This window comes from Mobula hypostoma, chromosome 8 (genome assembly GCF_963921235.1).
Source record: "Mobula hypostoma chromosome 8, sMobHyp1.1, whole genome shotgun sequence".
In the NCBI taxonomy this organism is placed as follows: Eukaryota; Metazoa; Chordata; class Chondrichthyes; order Myliobatiformes; family Myliobatidae; genus Mobula; species Mobula hypostoma.
The window spans coordinates 89,444,244-89,463,787 of record NC_086104.1 but is presented as its reverse complement, the minus strand read 5'-3'; the positions used below and the strand labels follow the sequence as shown (position 1 = coordinate 89,463,787).

Here is a 19,544-nt window from a genome sequence, read left to right as displayed (position 1 = left end):
CATTAGATACTTGCCAGTCGCCTGGGACCAAAGATCTTGGTCAAGGCCCCAGCAATCTCATCTCTTAATAGCATGAGGTATTCCCATCAGCCACAGGAGATTATCCATCTTAAAGAGAGCCCACACTATCACTTTCTTTATCTCAAAATGCTCTAGCATAGTAACATGCTTCACTCTGATCTCACTATCCCCCACATTCTTCTCCTTTGTAAATACTGAGGCAAAGTACTCAGTTAGGACCTCGCCCATATCCATTGCCCTCCAAGTACATATTCCCTCCTTTAACCTTAAGTGGTTATCTATTCTTTCTAGTTATCCTCTTGCACTCAATGTTTGTATAGAATTCCTTGGAATTCTCTTTAATCCTACTGCTAAGGGTTTTTCATGGCCCTTCCTAAGTACTTTTCTAACTTCTTCATAGTCCTCAAGAGCTCTGTTTGATTTTAACTTCCTAATCTTTACATGCACTTCTCTTTTCTTCTTGACTGAATTCACCACTTCCCTTGCCATCCGTCCTTTATTCTTACTGCATATAGCTGTTCTGTATCCCGTAGTTGGTTTTTAAACATCCTCCGCATGTCAGAAGTGCATTTGCCCAGAAACAGCTGTTTGCAATTAACTCATTCTAGTTCCTAGTTTCATAATTTGCCCTGCTCCAACTTAATACTTTACTGTAAGGTCCATATCTATCCATATCCTTATCTATTGTCATGGAGTTAGACAGCACAGAAACAGGCTCTATGGCCCGGCTCATCCATGCTCACCAAGGTGCTTACCTGAGCTAGTTCTATATGAACCAGACCCCACTAAACCTTTCTTATCCATGTACCCTACCCAAATGCTTTTTAAAAAACTTAGTAATTGTACCCACCTCTAGCAGCTCACTTCATCCAAATACTGTGTGAAAAACTTGTTCCTCAGGTTTCCTTTAAATTTTTTCTCACTCACCTCAGAACTACAGTGTCTGGTTCTAAAATCCCTTACCTAGAGAAAAAGATGCTGATGATCCACCGTATCTACACCCCTCATGATATTATAAACCTCTACAAGGCCTTTTATCAAAGTCAAAGCCGATTTTATTGTCATATGCACAAGTACATGTATATAGAGGTGATCTTAAAGAGTCATATAGCTTGTAAACAAGCCCTTTGGCCCATGACATGCAGGTCAACCATCCAGTATCTATTTTCACCCTTTATATACGAAATCCATTTTAATTTTCATCAACTTCCCAGATTTTAGGAGCAATTGACAGGGGCTACATTACCTATCAACCTGCACATTGTTGGAAGTGACAGAACACCCAGGAGGAACCCACATGACCACAGCAGGAAACAAACAAATTCTACATAGAATCAAGTCAAAGAACATGTCAGAGCTGTAAAAGTTTAATATGCAGGGAAATTTCCAGTTACTGAGTACAAATATAGTTTTGGAATGATTTGTGAACCACCACAGTCAAACCAAACGATTCATCGTGCAATATCATAATAGAATACAGTAATCAAAAAGAGATTAAAAAAAAAGCTGAAGTTGCTGGAAATCCAAAATAAAAGTAAAAATTTCTGAGATACTCAGCAGATCCAACAGCACCTGTGGAGAGAAACATAGAAAACGTACAGCACAATACAGGCCTTTCAGCCCACAAAGTTGTGCCAAACAAGTCCCTACCTTAGAAATTGCTATGGTTACTCATAGCCCTCTATTTTTCTAAGCTCCATGTACCTCTCCAAAAGTCTCTTAAAAGACCCTATCGTATCCGCCTCCACCACCGTTGCCAGCAGCCCATTCCACGCACTCACCACTCTCTGAGTAAAAAACTTACCCTTGACTTCTCCTCTGTACCTACTCCCCAGCACCTTAAACCTGTGTCCTCTTGTGGCAACCATTTCAGCGCTGGGAAAAAACCTCTGACTATCCACACGATCAATCCCTCACATCATCTTATACACCTCTATCAGGTCACCATTCATCTTACGTCGCTCCAAGGAGAAAAGGCTGAGTTCACTCAACCTGTTTTCATAAGACATGTTCCCCAATCCAGGCAACATCCTTGTAAATCTCCTCTGCACCCTTTCTATGGTTTCCACATCCTTCCTGTAGTGAGGCGACCAGAACTGAGCACGGTACTCCAAGTGGGGTCTGACCAGGGTCCTATATAGCTGCAACATTACCTCTTGGCTCCTAAATTCAATTCCACGATTAATGAAGGCCAATACACCGTATGCCTTCTTAACTGCAGAGTCAACCTGCGCAGCTGCTTTGAGCGTCCTATGGACTCGGACTCCACGCTGATCCTCCACACTGCCAAGAGTCTTACCAGTAATATTATATTCTGCCATCATATTTGACCTACCAAAATGAACCTCCTCACACTTATCTGGGTTGAACTCCATCTGCCACTTCTCAGCCCAGTTTTGCATCCTATCAATGTCCCACTGTAACCTCTGACAGCCCTCCACACTCTCCATAACACCTCCAACCTTTGTGTCATCAGCAAACTTACTAACCCATCCCTCCACTTCCTCATCCAGGTCATTTATAAAAATCACGAAGAGTAAGGGTCCCAGATCACTGAGGCACACCACTGGTCACCGACCTCCATGCAGAATATGACCCGTCTACAACCACTGTTTGCCTTCTGTGGGCAAGCCAGTTCTGGATCCATAAAGCAATGTCCCCTTGGATCCCATGCCTCCTTACTTTCTTAATAAGCCTTGCATAGGGTTCCTTATCAAATGCATTGCTGAAATCCATATACATTACATCTACTGCTCTACCTTCATCAATGTGTTTTCACATCCTCAAAAAAATCAATCAGGCTTGTAAGGCACGACCTGCCCTTGACAAAGCTATGCTGACTATTCCTAATCATATTATACCTCTCCAAATGTTCATCAATCCTGCCTCTCAGGATCTTTTCCATCAACTTACCAATCAATGAAGTAAGACTCACTGGTCTATAATTTCCTGGGCTATCTCTACTCTCTTTCTTGAATAAAGAAACAACATCCGCAACCCTCCAATCCTCCAGAACCTCTCCCGTCCCCATTGATGATTCAAAGATCATCACCAGAGGCTCAGCAATCTCCTCCCTCGCCTCCCACAGTAGCCTGGGGTACATCTCATCTGGTCCTGGCAACTTATCCAACTTGATGCTTTCCAAAAGCCCCAGTACATCCTCTTTCTTAATATCTACGTGCTTAAGCTTTCAGTCTGCTGCAAGTCAGCACTACAAACACCAAGATCCTTTTCCATAGTGAATACTGAAGTAAAGTATTCATTAAGTACTTCTGCTATTTCCTCTGGTTCCATACACACTTGATTGGTCCTATTCTTTCACATCTTATCCTCTTGCTCTCACATACTTGTAGTATGCCTTGGGGTTTTCCTTAATCCTGTCCACCAAGGCCTTCTCATGGCTCCTTCTGGCTCTCATAATTTCCTTTTTAAGCTTCTTCCTGTTAGCCTTATAATCTTCTAGATCTTTAACATTACCTAGCTCTCTGAACCATTTGTAAGCTTTTCTTTTCTTACAGCCTTTGTACACCACGGTTCCTGTACCTTACCATAACTTCCCTGTCTCATTGGAACGTACCTATGCAGAACTCCACACAAATATCCCCTGAACATTTGCCACATTTCTTCCATACTTTTCCCTGAGAACATCTGTTCCCAATTTAAACTTCCAATTTCCTGCCGGATAGCCTCATAATTCCCTTTACTCCAATTAAATGCTTTTCTAACTTGTCTGTTCCTCTCTCTCTCCAATGCTATTGTAAAGGAGATAGAATTATGATCACTATCTCCAAAATGCTCTCCCACTGAGAGATCTGACACCTGGCCAGGTTCATTTCCCAATACCAAATCAAGTACAGTCTCTCCTCTTGTAGGGTTATGTACATGTTGTGTCAAGAAACCTTGCTGACCACACCTAACAAACTCCTGCCTATCCTCCCTCACACACTGTCTCCAATCTTTCTCTATTTGTGAGCTAACCTCCTTTTCCCCAGTCTCTTCAGTTCAGTTCCCACCCCCCAACAATTCTAGTTTAAACTCTCTCCAGTAGCCTTAGCAAACCTCCCCGCCAGGATATTGGTCCCCCTGGGATTCAAGTGCAACCCGTCCTTTTTGTACAGGTCACACCTGCCCCAAAAGAGGTCTCAATGATCCAGAAATCTGAATCCCTGCTCCCTGCTCCAATCCCTTAGCCACACATTTATCCTCCACCTCATTCTATTCCTATACTCACTGTCGCGTGGCACAGGCAGTAATCCCGAGATTACTACCTTTGTGGTCCTGCTTCTCAACTTCCTTCCTAACTCCCTGTAGTCTTTTTTCAGGACCTCTTCCCTTTTCCTACCTATGGCATTGGTACGAATATGTCACGACCTCTGGCTGTTCTCCCTCCCACTGCAGGATATCTTGGACGTGATCTGAAACATCCTGGACCCTGGCACCTGGGAGGCAAACTACCATCCAAGTTTCTTTCCTGTGTCCGCAGAATTGCCTGTCTGACTCCCTAACTATAGAGTCCCTTATCACTACTGCCTTCCTCTTCCTTTCCCTACCCTTCTGAGCCACAGGGCTGGACTCTGTGCCAGAGGCACGGCCACTGTTGCTTCCCTCAGGTAGGCTGTCCCCCCCAACAGTACTCAAACAAGAGTACTTATTGTCAAGGGGTACAGCTACAGGGGTACTGTCTAGTACCTGACTCTTCCCCTTGCCCCTCCTGACTGTGACCCAATTGTCTGTCTCCCGTGGCCCCAGTGTGACCGCCTGCCTATAACTCCCCTCTTTCACCTCCTCGCTCTCCCTGACCAGACAAAGGTCATCAAACTGCATCTCCAGTTCCCTAATGCAGTCTCTTAGGAGCTGCAGCTCGACACACCGGGTACAGATATGGCCATCCAGGAGGCTGGGAGACTCCAGGACCTTCCACATCTGACGCCAAGCACAGAAAACCGGCCTCACAGACATACTACTTCCTTTCCGCAATTAACACAGGTAGACCTACCTCGCCTCGTTACCGCCTAAGCCCATTAAGCCAAAGCCCCATCACTCTGCTACCTCTCACTCCGCTGCCCACTGGATATGGCAGTCTTTTTTTTAAACTTTTCCCCCTCTACTGGCTGACGTCACGCGCCTGTGTAGTCTTGCCTCTCTTTTACCTCGAGTAGTAAAACGCCTTCGCTCTGGAAATCCTTAGCCGTCCCACTCACAAGCAAGATTCAACGTGCAAGGTAGTCAACCTGAATGTTTCCCTTCATAAATGCTGCCTGATCTGCTGAGCAACTCCATCACTTTCTGATTTTATGACATTATAGCTTTCTGCAGGTATGAAAAAGCATGATTAACAGTGTTAGAGATTCTTTAAATGCCCTCTCTCACCCTTGCTCTGATGTTATCATTTCACCAGAAATAGTGAACATCTGTTTCGAATTCAGCATTGGGAGAGAAGGCACACAAAGTTTTATAGAAAACGAGGCAAACAGTGCATATTTCTCAATTTATTTTGTACCCCAAGTAAATGTGCGAAGTATTTTAAATAATTCCAGTACAGGAAAGTTTTAATTCCAAGTAAGTTCTGAACCAGAGGAAAATCAAGGAATCCTCTCAGATGCATGGTAGTTGTCGTGTCTTTCTTTGTCTTTTGACAGTCTGTCTTATAGTCATGGTCATGTCCCTCAAGCATGTCACACTTATCAAAGATTTGTGACAATCCAGATACACCACGACAATAGTGTGCATTTGTTTCCAGTTTTGCCTGGTATGAATTTGCTTCAGGACAGTTGCATTGAATATAGCCTAGCTTTATTCAATCATTTATTTTTCATGGAAAACATTATTATGCATAGTTCAAATTAACACACTAGCTTCCAGTTCATGTAAAATGACCTTTGGCCTATGATATGAAAGGGATGTTCCTATAACAGGTGGCAGTTATTAAGCTTCAAACTTTGCTTATGAACTATTAACAAATAAAGTTAGTAAAATTCTTCTGCTTCAGAAGAAAACATTTTCAGAATCCATTCAAGCTAAACTTGTTTGCCTTGGAACATACTGTAGGTTCTTGGTTTGATAGCAATTCTATTACAGGAAGATTATAAATAAACAAGTAAAAAGTGATCAAATATCCTGTAAAGTATAGTTTGTCACATTTCAGATTGGCTCAAGAAAGACACGTAATAAATTGGTGTTTGATTTCAATAGTGTCATTCTGATAGATTTTCTGTTACTAGAAAATAAGTCATGTTGAATTCTGGATTCACTTCCCAGTGATTTTACTGATGATTTGAACCCTATACAAATACTTGTTAAATTATTTGGACGACATTTATGTCAGCTTTGAGTGAGGTTGCATTCCAAGATCTTAAATAACATGGATATGTGTTAGCTACTATGTTTCACTTCTGTGAAAGACCCAGAAAATGTCTTTCTTTTGATAATACCAGTCTCAAACATCTGAGGTAATAAGCTACTACAGATTCAAGTTTAATCAGTCTTGCATCTTACATGATTCTAAATACTGCAAAAACAAAAATTACAGCAGTTTTCACAAGCAATAATTACAGAAGGCAATCTCTTTCAGCTTATAAAAACTCATCCTTCCAGAATGCACATATTGCTACCCAAAAATTTTCACAGCAGATTTTACTTCATTATAGAGTTCATCACAAAAATAATGCAGGGAATCACCGGTATATATAGATATTCCACAATGAAATAAAATCAAATGCACCACTAATTTAATGATAAAATCTATTATAAATGCTGTGGTTGTGAGAATAAACTGTAGTTTTGACAAGAATTGAGCTGCACAAAATGCAGGCATTCCTCAGGATGTTGAAATGAGTACAGAAGCCTTCTGGAAGATATTTTTCATGTCCCACTTGAAGTTATGGCTACTGTCCTCCAGATGATCTCCAATCAGTTTTAGAAAATAACACGAGCAAGTTCAAATAATACCTGGGGAAAGAAAAAGATTGGCTGCATTGAGTAATTATATCCTATAAAATTATGTCATCAAGGTAGATAAGGGATGAAAGGGTTATTTTGGCTATCCTAATTAGAAACATGTCAGGAGCCTCCGCTTGTGGGATCCATCTGTTTTTTTAATAATTCCAGAATTTTGCTTTTACTATTGTACCTCAAGTCTCATTCCACAAACTTCTTCTGTATTATGGCTGCCTTAATTTCACTGTTTTGCTTTTTATTATTGATTCTGCTCTCATCAGGGCTGTCTTTGTTTCTATATCTTAAATACCTCCACGTTTATTTACATAGAAACATAGAAACATAGAAAATAGGTGCAGGAGTAGGCCATTCGTCCCTTCGAGCCTGCACCGCCATTTATTATGATCATGGCTGATCATCCAACTCAGAACCCAGCCTTCCCTCCATACCCCCTGACCCCTGTAGCCACAAGGGCCATATCTAACTTCCTTTTAAACATAGCTAATGAACTGGCCTCAACAGTTTGCTGTGGCAGAGAATTCCACAGATTCACCACTCTCTGTGTGAAGAAGTTTTTCCTAACCTCGGTCCTAAAAGGCTTCCCCTCTATCCTCAAACTGTGACCCCTCGTTCTAGACCTCCCCAACATCGGGAACAATCTTCCTGCATCTAGCCTGTCCAATCCCTTTAGGATCTTATACGTTTCAATCAGATCCCCCCTCAATCTTCTAAATTCCAACGAGTACAAGCCCAGTTCATCCAGTCTTTCTTCATATGAAAGACCTGCCATCCCAGGAATCAATCTGGTGAACCTTCTTTGTACTCCCTCTATGGCAAAGATGTCTTTCCTCAGATTAGGGGACCAAAACTGCACACAATACTCCAGGTGTGGTCTCACCAAGGCCTTGTACAACTGCAGTAGTACCTCCCTGCTCCTGTACTCGAATCCTCTCGCTATAAATGCCAGCATACCGTTCGCCTTTTTCACTGCCTGCTGTACCTGCATGCCCACTTTCAATGACTGGTGTATAATGACACCCAGGTCTCGTTGCACCTCCCCTTTTCCTAATCGGCCACCATTCAGATAATAATCTGTTTTCCTATTTTTGCCACCAAAGTGGATAACTTCACATTTATCCACATTAAATTGCATCTGCCATGAGTTTGCCCACTCACCCAACCTATCCAAGTCACCCTGCATCCTCTTAGCATCCTCCTCACTGCTAACACTGCCACCCAGCTTCGTGTCATCCGCAAACTTGGAGATGCTGCATTTAATTCCCTCATCCAAGTCATTAATATATATTGTAAACAACTGGGGTCCCAGCACTGAGCCTTGCGGTACCCCACTAGTCACCGCCTGCCATTCTGAAAAGGTCCCGTTTATTCCCACTCTTTGCTTCCTGTCTGCTAACCAATTCTCCACCCACACCAATACCTTACCCCCAATACCGTGTGCTTTAAGTTTGCACACTAATCTCCTATGTGGGACCTTGTCAAAAGCCTTTTGAAAATCCAAATATACCACATCCACTGGTTCTCCCCTATCCACTCTACTAGTTACATCCTCAAAAAATTCTATGAGATTCGTCAGACATGATTTTCCTTTCACAAATCCATGCTGACTTTGTCCGATCATTTCACCGCTTTCCAAATGTGCTGTTATCACATCCTTGATAACTGACTCCAGCAGTTTCCCCACCACCGACGTTAGGCTAACCGGCCTATAATTCCCCGGTTTCTCTCTCCCTCCTTTTTTAAAAAGTGGGGTTACATTAGCCACCCTCCAACCCTCAGGAACTAGTCCAGAATCTAACGAGTTTTGAAAAATTATCACTAATGCATCCACTATTTCTTGGGCCACTTCCTTAAGCACTCTGGGATGCAGACCATCTGGCCCTGGGGATTTATCTGCCTTCAATCCCTTCAATTTACCTAACACCACTTCCCTACTAACATGTATTTCGCTCAGTTCCTCCATCTCACTGGACCCTCTGTCCCTTACTATTTCTGGAAGATTATTTATGTCCTCCTTAGTGAAGACAGAACCAAAGTAATTATTCAATTGGTCTGCCATGTCCTTGCTCCCCATAATCAATTCACCTGTTTCTGTTTGCAGGGGACCTACATTTGTCTTTATCAGTCTTTTCCTTTTTACATATCTATAAAAGCTTTTACAGTCCGTTTTTATGTTCTCTGCCAGTTTTCTCTCATAATCTTTTTTCCCCTTCCTAATTAAGCCCTTTGTCCTCCTCTGCTGAACTCTGAATTTCTCCCAGTCCTCAGGTGAGCCACTTTCTCTGGCTAATTTGTATGCTACTTCTTTGGAATTGATGCTATCCCTAATTTCTCTTGTCAGCCACGGGTGCACTACCTTCCTTGATTTATTCTTTTGCCAAACTGGGATGAACAATTGTTGTAGTTCATCCATGCAACCTTTAAATGCCTGCCATTGCATATCCACCGTCAATCCTTGAAGTGTCATTTGCCAGTCTATCTTAGCTAATTCATGTCTCATACCTTCAAAGTTACCCCTCTTTAAGTTCAGAACCTTTGTTTCTGAATTAACTACGTCACTCTCCATGTTAATGAAGAATTCCACCATATTATGGTCACTCTTACCCAAGGGGCCTCTCACGACAAGATCGCTAATTAACCCTTCCTCATTGCTCAAAACCCAGTCCAGAATAGCCTGCTCTCTAGTCGGTTCCTCGACATGTTGGTTCAAAAAACCATCCCGCATACATTCCAAGAAATCCTCTTCCTCAGCACCTTTACCAATTTGGTTCACCCAGTCTACATGTAGATTGAAGTCACCCATTATAACTGCTGTTCCTTTATTGCACACATTTCTAATTTCCTGTTTAATACCATCTCCGACCTCACTACTACTGTTAGGTGGCCTGTACACAACTCCCACCAGCGTCTTCTGCCCCTTAGTGTTACGCAGCTCTACCCATATCGATTCCACATCTTCCCGGCTTATGTCCTTCCTTTCTATTGCGTTAATCTCTTTTTTAACCAGCAACGCCACCCCACCTCCCCTTCCTTCGTGTCTATCCCTCCTGAATATTGAATATCCCTGAACGTTGAGCTCCCATCCCTGGTCACCCTGGAGCCATGTCTCTGTGATCCCAACTATATCATAATCATTAATAACAATCTGCACTTTCAATTCATCCACCTTATTACGAATGCTCCTTGCATTGACACATAAAGCCTTCAGGCACTCTTTTACAACTCTCTTAGCCCTTTTTAATGCTTGCCCTGGATTTGTCGGCCTGCCACTTTTACTTTTCCCCTTTGTACTTTTTGCTTCTACGCTCACTTTACACCCCTCTGTCTCTCTGCACTGGTTCCCATCCCTCTGTTGTGGACTAACCTCCTCACACCTAGCCGCTTTAATTTGATTCCCACCCCCCAACCATTCTAGTTTAAAGTCACCTCAGTAGCCCCCGCTAATCTCCCTGCCAGGATATTGGTCCCCCGAGGATTTAAGTGTAACCCGTCCTTTTTGTACAGGTCATACCTGCGCCAAAAGAGGTCCCAATGATCCAAAAACTTGAATCCCTGCCCCCTGCTCCAATCCCTCAGCCACGCATTTATCCTCCACCTCATCGCATTCCTACTCTCACTGTCGCGTGGCACAGGCAGTAATCCCGAGATTACTACCTTTGCGGTCCTTTTTCTCAACTCCCTTCCTAGCTCCCTATATTCTTCTTTCAGGACCTCATCCCTTTTCCTACCTATGTCATTGGTACCTATATGTACCAGGACCTCTGGCTCTTCACCCTCCCACTTCAGGATATCTTGGACACGATCAGAAATATCCCGGACCCTGGCACCAGGGAGGCAAACTACCATCCGAGTCTCTGGACTGCGTCCACAGAATCGCCTATCTGACCCCCTTACTATCGAGTCCCCTATCACAACTGCCCTCCTCTTCCTTGCCCTACCCTTCTGAGCTACAGGGCCAGACTCTGTGCCGGAGGCAGGGCCACTGTCGCTTCCCCCGGGTAAGCTGTCCCCCCCAACAGTACTCAAACAGGAGTACCTGTTGTTAAGGGGCACAGCCGCCGGGGTACTCCCCATCACCTTCCTTTTCCCCTTCCCCCTCCTAACCGTGACCCACTTGTCTGCCTCCCGTGGCCCCGGCGTGACCACCTGCCTTCCACTCCTCTCTATCACCTCCTCACTCTCCCTGACCAGACGAAGGTCATCGAGCTGCAGCTCCAGTTCCGTAACGCGGTCCCTTAGGAGCTGCATCTCGATGCACTTGGCGCAGATGTAGACGTCCGGGAGGCTTGGAGACTCCAGGGCCTCCCACATCCGACACCGAGAACAGCAAACTGCCCTCACAGTCATAATGCCCCTCTCCTCAAATAGCAACAGAAAATGAATGTCAAACCTTCCTCGCCTCACCCGCTTCCGCCTAAGCCCGGTGAGCCGAAGCCCTTAAGTCTTCACTCTGCTCCCGGCTCACTCCGCCGCCCGCAAACTACGCTGCCCGCTCTATGAGGCTCTGTTCCTTTTAAATCTGCCGCGCTGCACTGCCCTACGTCACACGCCTGCGCAGTCCCGCCTCTCAGAAAGCCGTTGGAGAAAAAAAAATAACGAAAATTTCAAAAATCTCTTTTTCGGCACTCCCACTCAGACTCTCAGACTCCTTCTTCGAATCAAATCCGAAGCAGGATGTCTGCCCTTTTAAATCTGCCGCGCTGCACTGCCCGACGTCACACGCCTGCGCAGTCCCGCCTCTCAGAAAGCCGTTGGAGAAAAAAAAATAACGAAAATTTCAAAAATCTCTTTTTCGGCACTCCCACTCAGACTCTCAGACTCCTTCTTCGAATCAAATCCGAAGCAGGATGTCTGCCCTTTTAAATCTGCCGCGCTGCACTGCCCGACGTCACACGCCTGCGCAGTCCCGCCTCTCAGAAAGCCGTTGGAGAAAAAAAAATAACGAAAATTTCAAAAATCTCTTTTTCGGCACTCCCACTCAGACTCTCAGACTCCTTCTTCGAATACCTTAGGTATTCCCTAAACACTGTGAACCCTTTAAACCCAAGAACCTTTCATGTCTTCAGGATCTCATAGAACCCTTCACTTTATCATTAATGAATGATATTGTTCAGATGAGAAGTCAATGTTGCAACATTTTCCTCACAACTCAGTATAGTGATGCCAATGACTGTCCTCAGCCTTTACTCGACACAGTTTTCCTATCCAATCTCTTCCTTGTGCCCTGTGTCTATTAATGTTTGAGACTCTGAAACTATATTCACAGAAGTACCATAAACTGAGGATTTTCAGAAAGGGATATTTCATGATTCAGAAAAAAAATACATAGGAATATGATGTACATGTGGGCAGAAGCTTCTGGGTACGTGCAAAGACGTTCAATAACATGTGATCATATTTTGATGTTACTTGCAAAGAATTTACTACAGTTACATGATGGGTCAAACCACAGCATACACAATTCCTATCAAACTGAACCCAATTTCAAGAGCTGAGACCTATTCCCACATTAGTTAAATAGATATACTGTACCTTTTGATGAGGATTTAACTGTAAAAGAATCAAACTTCTTCTCTTTTCCACCCACATCAGTCCTGCCCTTACCTCCTGACACCGTCTTCCACTGGTTGAATCCCAGCTAGGTTGCCTACTGTCCAATGACTAAGAGTCCTAATGAAGGATCTTAGCCTGAAATGTTGATTCTTTATTCCTTTCCATAGATGCTGCCTGACTCTGTGTGTGTGTGTGTGTGTGTGTGTGTGTGTGTGTGTGTGTGTGTGAGAGAGAGAGAGACAGACAGACACACACACACACACACACACACACACGTTACTCTGGAGTTCCAGCATCTGCAGAATCTCTTGTGTTCAATGATTAAGTGTCACAACAGTCTAGTGCTTATCCCAACAATTATGAGATCCCAATCCTTTCTGTACCCAATACATAGACACTCAGTTCCACCACTAGCTACCTAACCAACCCACACCTCAATCCTTCCAATGATTTGAACACTGGTTATTCCAATCGCCAGGGACCCTGACAGTAATGAACTATCCCCTTTATAACTGATTCTCCAACACCCCCCCCAATCCTCCTCTTGTCCTCACAACGACCTTCCTTAGCTGATATTCTCTGCAAACTCCACGGTAAGACGAACCAGTGGAGGAAATGTCACTGTCTCCTTTAAGAATGCTTGCCTGGTGTTATCAGGTACACTACAAAGGAATCTCACACAAAACTGGAGCATGACTCCACACAATAGCACTTTAATACAGCTTTTCAGGAGCTACAGAGTTTATAACCCAAAAATTTTCCATGCTTAACAAATTGAGGGTGCTGATTTGATGGTACAACTAACTTAATCCCTTTGTTACATATAAATTTCAGAAGTCAGTTGCAAATTTGAAGTCACAAAAGGACTCTACAGCTTCAATACTTTTGAAACGATGAGACAGGGCAGCACTGAGAGGATTATGTTTTTTGACTTTTCAAGTGCCTTCAATACCATACAGCCCTCATTGCTGGGGGGAAAGCTCTGCTCAAAACAGGTTGGCACGTCCACTGTATGATGGATAATGCAAGAATTGCACCCTTTGGGGGGTAGGTGTCTTTACATTTCTGGTGGTTGGTGTTGTGGTGCCGCTCCAGATTCCCTCTTTTAGTCAGTGCTGGGGTTTGGTGGCACAACATACATACACACTTGTCTTGTACGTTTTCGCCTTCTTTCGTGGAGCCTCCGCCATGATATCTGGATATCACAAGCGAGTGCCGTATATTGACGTTTGCAACAGTCTGTACTCTTATCCAGTGGTCCCCAACCTCCAGGCCGCGAAGAATGCAGCGGTACAGCTGTGGTTGGAACGCATCCAGCACATCTTTAACAAAAAAAGCCGAAATAAACAAGCTAATTAATTAGGTGCCGCCCGGCACGTAAATGTCGGCCCAGATCAGAGGCGACGTAATCGGTAATCGCCTCTGATCTGGGCCGACATTTGCGTGCCGGGCGGCACCTAATTAATTAGCATGTTTATTTCGGCTTTTTTCTTAAAGATGTGCTGGGTGCATTCCGACTACCGCTGTACCGCTGCATTCTTCGCGGCCCGGTGATTGGGGACCACTGTGTATCTAATTTAATTGGTCACTCTGATGCAGCATAGGCTACGCTGAAAGTGCAGTTCATGGCGAGGTGCTACACACATGCACACTGGGCAGAAAGAACAGAACTAAAACCCCACAACCCGGAAACAATCTCTCTTTACAAACAGCTTTGTAGCAAAAGTATTGCTATATTACCATCATCCTAATTAGTATTACTTATCTTTATAATGCTCACATTACAACAGTATTTGTGTAATTATTTTTGATGTTTCTTGGGATCTACTGGGAAAGTCTCAAAGATCGACCGGTCGATGGTGATCGACAGGTTGGCGACCCCTAGTCTAAGAGAGAGTTTCTTTTAAGAGCAGTTTGTCTTTGAGCCTACTAGGGGATCAGCTATACTGGATTGGGTGTTATGCAATGAACTGGAGGCGATTAGGGAGCTTAAGGTAAAAGAACCCTTAGGAACCAGTGATCACAATATGTTTGTGTTCAACTTGAAATTTGATAGGGAGAAAGTAAAGTCTGATGTAGCAATATTTCAATGGAGTAAGGGAAATTACAGTGGTATGAGAGAGGAGCTGGCCAAAGTAAATTAGAAGGAGCTGCTGGCAGGGATGTCAGCAGAGCAGCAATGGCATGCATTTCTGGGAAAAATGAGAAAGGTGCAGGACAAAAATGTATTTCAAAAATGAAGAAATACTCAAATGGTAAAATAGTACAACTGTGGCTGACAATGGAAGTCAAAGCTACTGTAAAAGCAAAAGAAAGGGCATACAACAAAGCAAAAATTAATGGGAAGATAGAACATAGAATAGTACAGCACAGTACAGGCCCTTCGGCCTACAATGTTGTGCTGACCCTTAAACCCTGCCTCCCATATAACCCCCCACCTTAAAATCCTCTATATACCTGTCTAGTAGTCTCTTAAATTTCACTAGTGTATCTGCCTCCACCACTGACTCAGGCAGTGCATTTCACGCACCAACCACTCTCTGAGTAAAAAACCCTCTAATATCCCCCTTGAACTTCCCACCCCTTACCTTAAAGCCATGTCCTCTTGTATTGAGCAGTGGTGCCCTGGGGAAGAGGTGCTGGCTATCCACTCTATCTATTCCTCTTATTATCTTGTACACCTCTATCATGTCTCCTCTCATCCTCCTTCTCTCCAAAGAGTAAATCCCTAGCTCCCTTAATCTCTGATCATAATGCATACTCTCTAAACCAGGCAGCATCCTGGTAAATCTCCTCTGTACCCTTTCTAATGCTTCTACATCCTTCCTTTAGTGAGGCAACCAGAACTGGGCACAGTACTCCAAGTGTGGCCTAACCAGAGTTTTATAGAGCTGCATCATTACATCGTGACTCTTAAACTCTATCCCTCGACTTATGAAGGCTAACACCCCATAAGCTTTCTTAACTACCCTATCTACCTGTGAAGCAACTTTCAGGGATCTGTGAACATGCACCCCCAGATCCCTCTGCTCCTCCACACTACCAAGTAACTTGCCATTTACTTTGTACTCTGCCTTGGAGTTTGTCCTTCCAAAGTGTATCACCTCACACTTCTCCGGGTTGAACTCCATCTGCCACTTCTCAGCCCACTCCTGCATCTTATCAATGTCTCTGAAATCTTCGACAATCCTCTACACTATCCACAACACCATCAACCTTTGTGTCATCTGCAAACTTGACAACCTACCCTTCTACCCCCACATCCAGGTCGTAAATAAAAATCACGAAAAGTAGAGGTCCCAGAACAGATCCTTGTGGGACACCACTAGTCACAATCTTTCAATCTGAATGTACTCCCTCCACCACGACCCTCTGCCTTCTGCAGGCAAGCCAATTCTGAATCCACCTGGCCAAACTTCCCTGGTTCTCATGCCTTCTGACTTTCTGAATAAGCCTACCATGTGTAACCTTGTCAAATGCCTTTCTAAAATCCATGTAGATCACATCCACTGCACTACCCTCATCTATATGCCTGGTCACCTCCTCAAAGAACTCTTATCAGGCTTGTTAGACACGATCTGCCCTTCACAAAGCCATGCTGACTGTCCCTGATCAGACCATGTTTCTCTAAATGCCCACTGATCCTATTTCTAAGAATTTTTTCCAACAGCTTTCCCGCCACAGATGCAAGGCTCACTGGTCTATAATTACCCAGACTATCCCTACTGCCTTTTTGAACAAGGGGACAACATTCGCCTCCCTCCAATCTCCTGTACCATTCCCGTGGACAACGAAGACATAAAGATTCTAGCCAGAGGCTCAGAAATCTCTTCCCTCGCCTCATGGAGCAACCTGGGTAATATTCCGTCAGGCCCCAGGGATTTATCTGTCCTAATGTATTTTAACAACTCCAACACCTCCTCTCCCTTAATATCAACATGCTCCAGAACATCAACCTCAGTCATATTGTCCTCACCATCATCAAGTTCCCTCTCATTGGTGAATACCGAAGAGAAGTATTCATGGAGGACCTTGCTCACTTCCACAGCCTCCAGGCACATCTTCCCACCTTTATCTCTAATTGGTCCTACATTCACTCCTGTCATCCTTTTGTTCTTCACATAATTGAAGAATGCCTTGGGGTTTTCCTTTACCTTACTCGCCTAGGCCTTCTCATGCCCCCTTCTTGCTCTTCTCAGCCCCTTCTTAAGCTCCTTTCTTGCTACCCTATATTCCTCAATAGACCCATCTGATCCTTGCTTCCTAAACCTCATGTATGCTGCCTTCTTCCACCTGAATAAATTCTCCACCTCATTTGTCACCCATGGTTCCTTCACCCTACCATTCTTTATCTTCCTCACCGGGACAAATTTATCCCTAACATTCTGCAAGAGATCCCTAAACATCGACCACGTGTCCATAGTACATTTCCTTGCACAAACATCATCTCAATGCACAACCGCAAGTTCTAGCCTTATAGTCTCACAATTTGCCCTTCCCCAATTAAAAATTTTTCTAATCTCTCTGATTCTATCCTTTTCCATGATAATGGTAAAGGCCAGGGAGCGGTGGTCACTGTCCCCCAGATGCTCACCCACTGAGAGATCTGTGACCTGACCCGGTTTGTTACCTAATACTATATCTAGTATGGTATTCCCCCTAGTCAGCCTGTCAACATACTGTGACAGGAATTCGTCCTGGATACACTTAACAAACTCTGCCCCATCTAAACCCTTGGAACTAATCAGGTGCCAATCAATAGTAGGGAAGTTAAAGTCACCCATGATAACCACCCTGTTATTTTTGCACCTTTACAAAATCTGCCTCCCAATCTGCTCCTCGGTATCTCTGTTGCTACCAGGGGGCCTATAGAATACTCCCAATAGAATAACTGTTCCTTTCGTGTTCCTGACTTCCACCCATATTGATTCAAAAGAGGATCCTGCTACATTACCCACCCTTTCTGTAGCTGTAATAGTATCCCTGACCAGTAATGCCACCTCTCCTCCCCTCCCCCCCCATCCCTTTTAAAGCACTGAAATCCAGGAATATTGAGAATCCATTCCTGCCCTGGTGCCAGCCAAGTCTCCGTAATGGCCACTACATCATAATTCCATGTATGTATCCAAGCTCTCAGTTCATCACCTTTGTTCCTGATGCTTCTTGCATTGAGGTACACACACTTCAGCCCTTCTACCTTATTACCTTTACACCCTTTATTCTGCTTCTCTTTCCTCAAAGCCTCTCTATGTTAGATCTGACTTTACTGCATGCACTCCTGACACTGCTCTATCGCTCCGAGTCCCATCCCCCTTGCAAATTAGTTTAAACCCTCCTGAACCATGCTAGCAAACCTACCTGCAAGGATATTGCTCCCCTTCGAGTTCAGGTGCAACCCATCCAATCTGTACAGGTCCTACCTTCCCCAGAAGAGATCCCAATGATCCAAAAATCTAAAACCCTGCGCCCTGCACTAACTCCTCAGCCATATACTCAAATGCCACCTCCTCCAATTCTTACTATCACTGCCACGTAGTACTGGCAGCAATCCTGAGAACGCCACCCTTGAGGTCCTGTTCTTCAGCCTTCTGCCTAGTTCCCGAAACTCACACTTCAGGACCTCATCCCTCTTCCTGCTTATGTTGTTGGTGCCAACATGTATTACGACTTCTGGTTGCTTTCCCTCTCTTACCAAGATGTTGTGCACCCAGTCAGAGACATCTCGGACCCTGACACCCGGGAGGCAACAAACCATGCGGGTGTCCTTCTCAAGTCCACAAAATCTCCTGTCTGCTCCCCTGACTATAGAGTCCCCAATGATGACAGCTCTCCTCTTCTCCATCCCACCCTTCTGCACCACAGGGTCAGACTCAGTGCCGAAGGCCCTGCCACCGTGGCTCACCCCTGGTCGGTTGTCCCCGCTGACAGTATCCAGGACGGTAAACTTAATATTCAGGGGAATGGCTACAGGGGTGCTCTGCACTACCTGTCTACTCATCTTTGCTTTCCCCCCCTTTGACTGTCACCCAACGACCTACTTCCAGCAGTCTAGGTGTGACTACCTCCCTGTAGCTGTCATCTATGACTGCCTCATTCTCCCTTATGAGTCGAAGGTCATCCAGCTGCTGCTCCAGATTCCTTACACAGTCTTCCATAATGCCCAGCCGCATGCACTTCTGGCAGATGTGACTCTGCGGGAGAGGGGAGTTCCCCCAAGACTGCCACATCTTACATGAGAGGCACATCACCGTGTCAGGAGGCATTGTAAAGCTTAACTGGGAGCAAGCTCGTCCTCCGCCTCTTTTCGTTGAAGCCTCTTGAGTTAGAGCCTCAAAGCTCCACTCCTTCACTGGCCCACTCACTCACTGGCCGCTCTGCTTGAACTACCCCTCTATTTATTTGTTCGAGCTTTTCAAACTGCTTGGTCACCTGACCTCGACTGCCCAACCAGCTGCTTTCTGCTGAGTCTGAGCTATTCAAATCTTGATTGTCTAATCAGCTGCTTTCTACTGAGCTTTTCAAATCTTGATTGACTTGACTGCACAGCCCAACTGCCAAAACTGCCAGAATATCTCGAGTTAAAGCCTCAAAGCTCCACTCCTTCACTGGCCCACTCACTCACTGGCCGCTCTGCTTGAGTTACCCCTCTATTTATTTGTTTGAGCTTTTCAAACTGCTTGGTCACCTGACTGCGATTGCCCAATCAGCTGCTTTCTGCTGAGCTATTCAAATCTTGATTGACTCGATTGCACAGTCCAACTGCCAAAACTGTATGAATCTCTCGAGTTAAAGCCTCAAAGCTCCACTCCTTCATTGGCCCACTCACTCAATGGCCGCTGTCCAGAGGATTAGGAAGTTTTTAAAAACCTACAGAGAGCAACTAAAAAATCATTAGAAGGGAAAAGATGAAATATGAAAGCAAGCTAGTAAATAATATGTGACAAGAATACACATAGATTAAGATGTAGCTATCCTGTGCTGGCACCAGTGGAATCAGCAGTTGGTCTGCCACCTGA

General features: G+C 44.5%; 1 protein-coding gene across 3 annotated transcripts in view; it reads right to left on the bottom strand.

Moving 5' to 3' along the window:
- Window positions 1-1,075: 1,075 nt before the first annotated feature.
- Window positions 1,076-19,544, bottom strand: part of rmnd1 (required for meiotic nuclear division 1 homolog) — a 157,816-nt gene continuing 139,347 nt past the window's right edge. For all 3 annotated transcript variants that reach the window (XM_063056289.1, XM_063056290.1, XM_063056291.1), the window contains one exon: window positions 1,076-6,969. In XM_063056289.1, coding sequence (XP_062912359.1) covers window positions 6,937-6,969 — 33 coding nt within the window. In that variant the 3' untranslated portion in view covers window positions 1,076-6,936. The remainder of the gene's footprint in view (window positions 6,970-19,544) is intronic.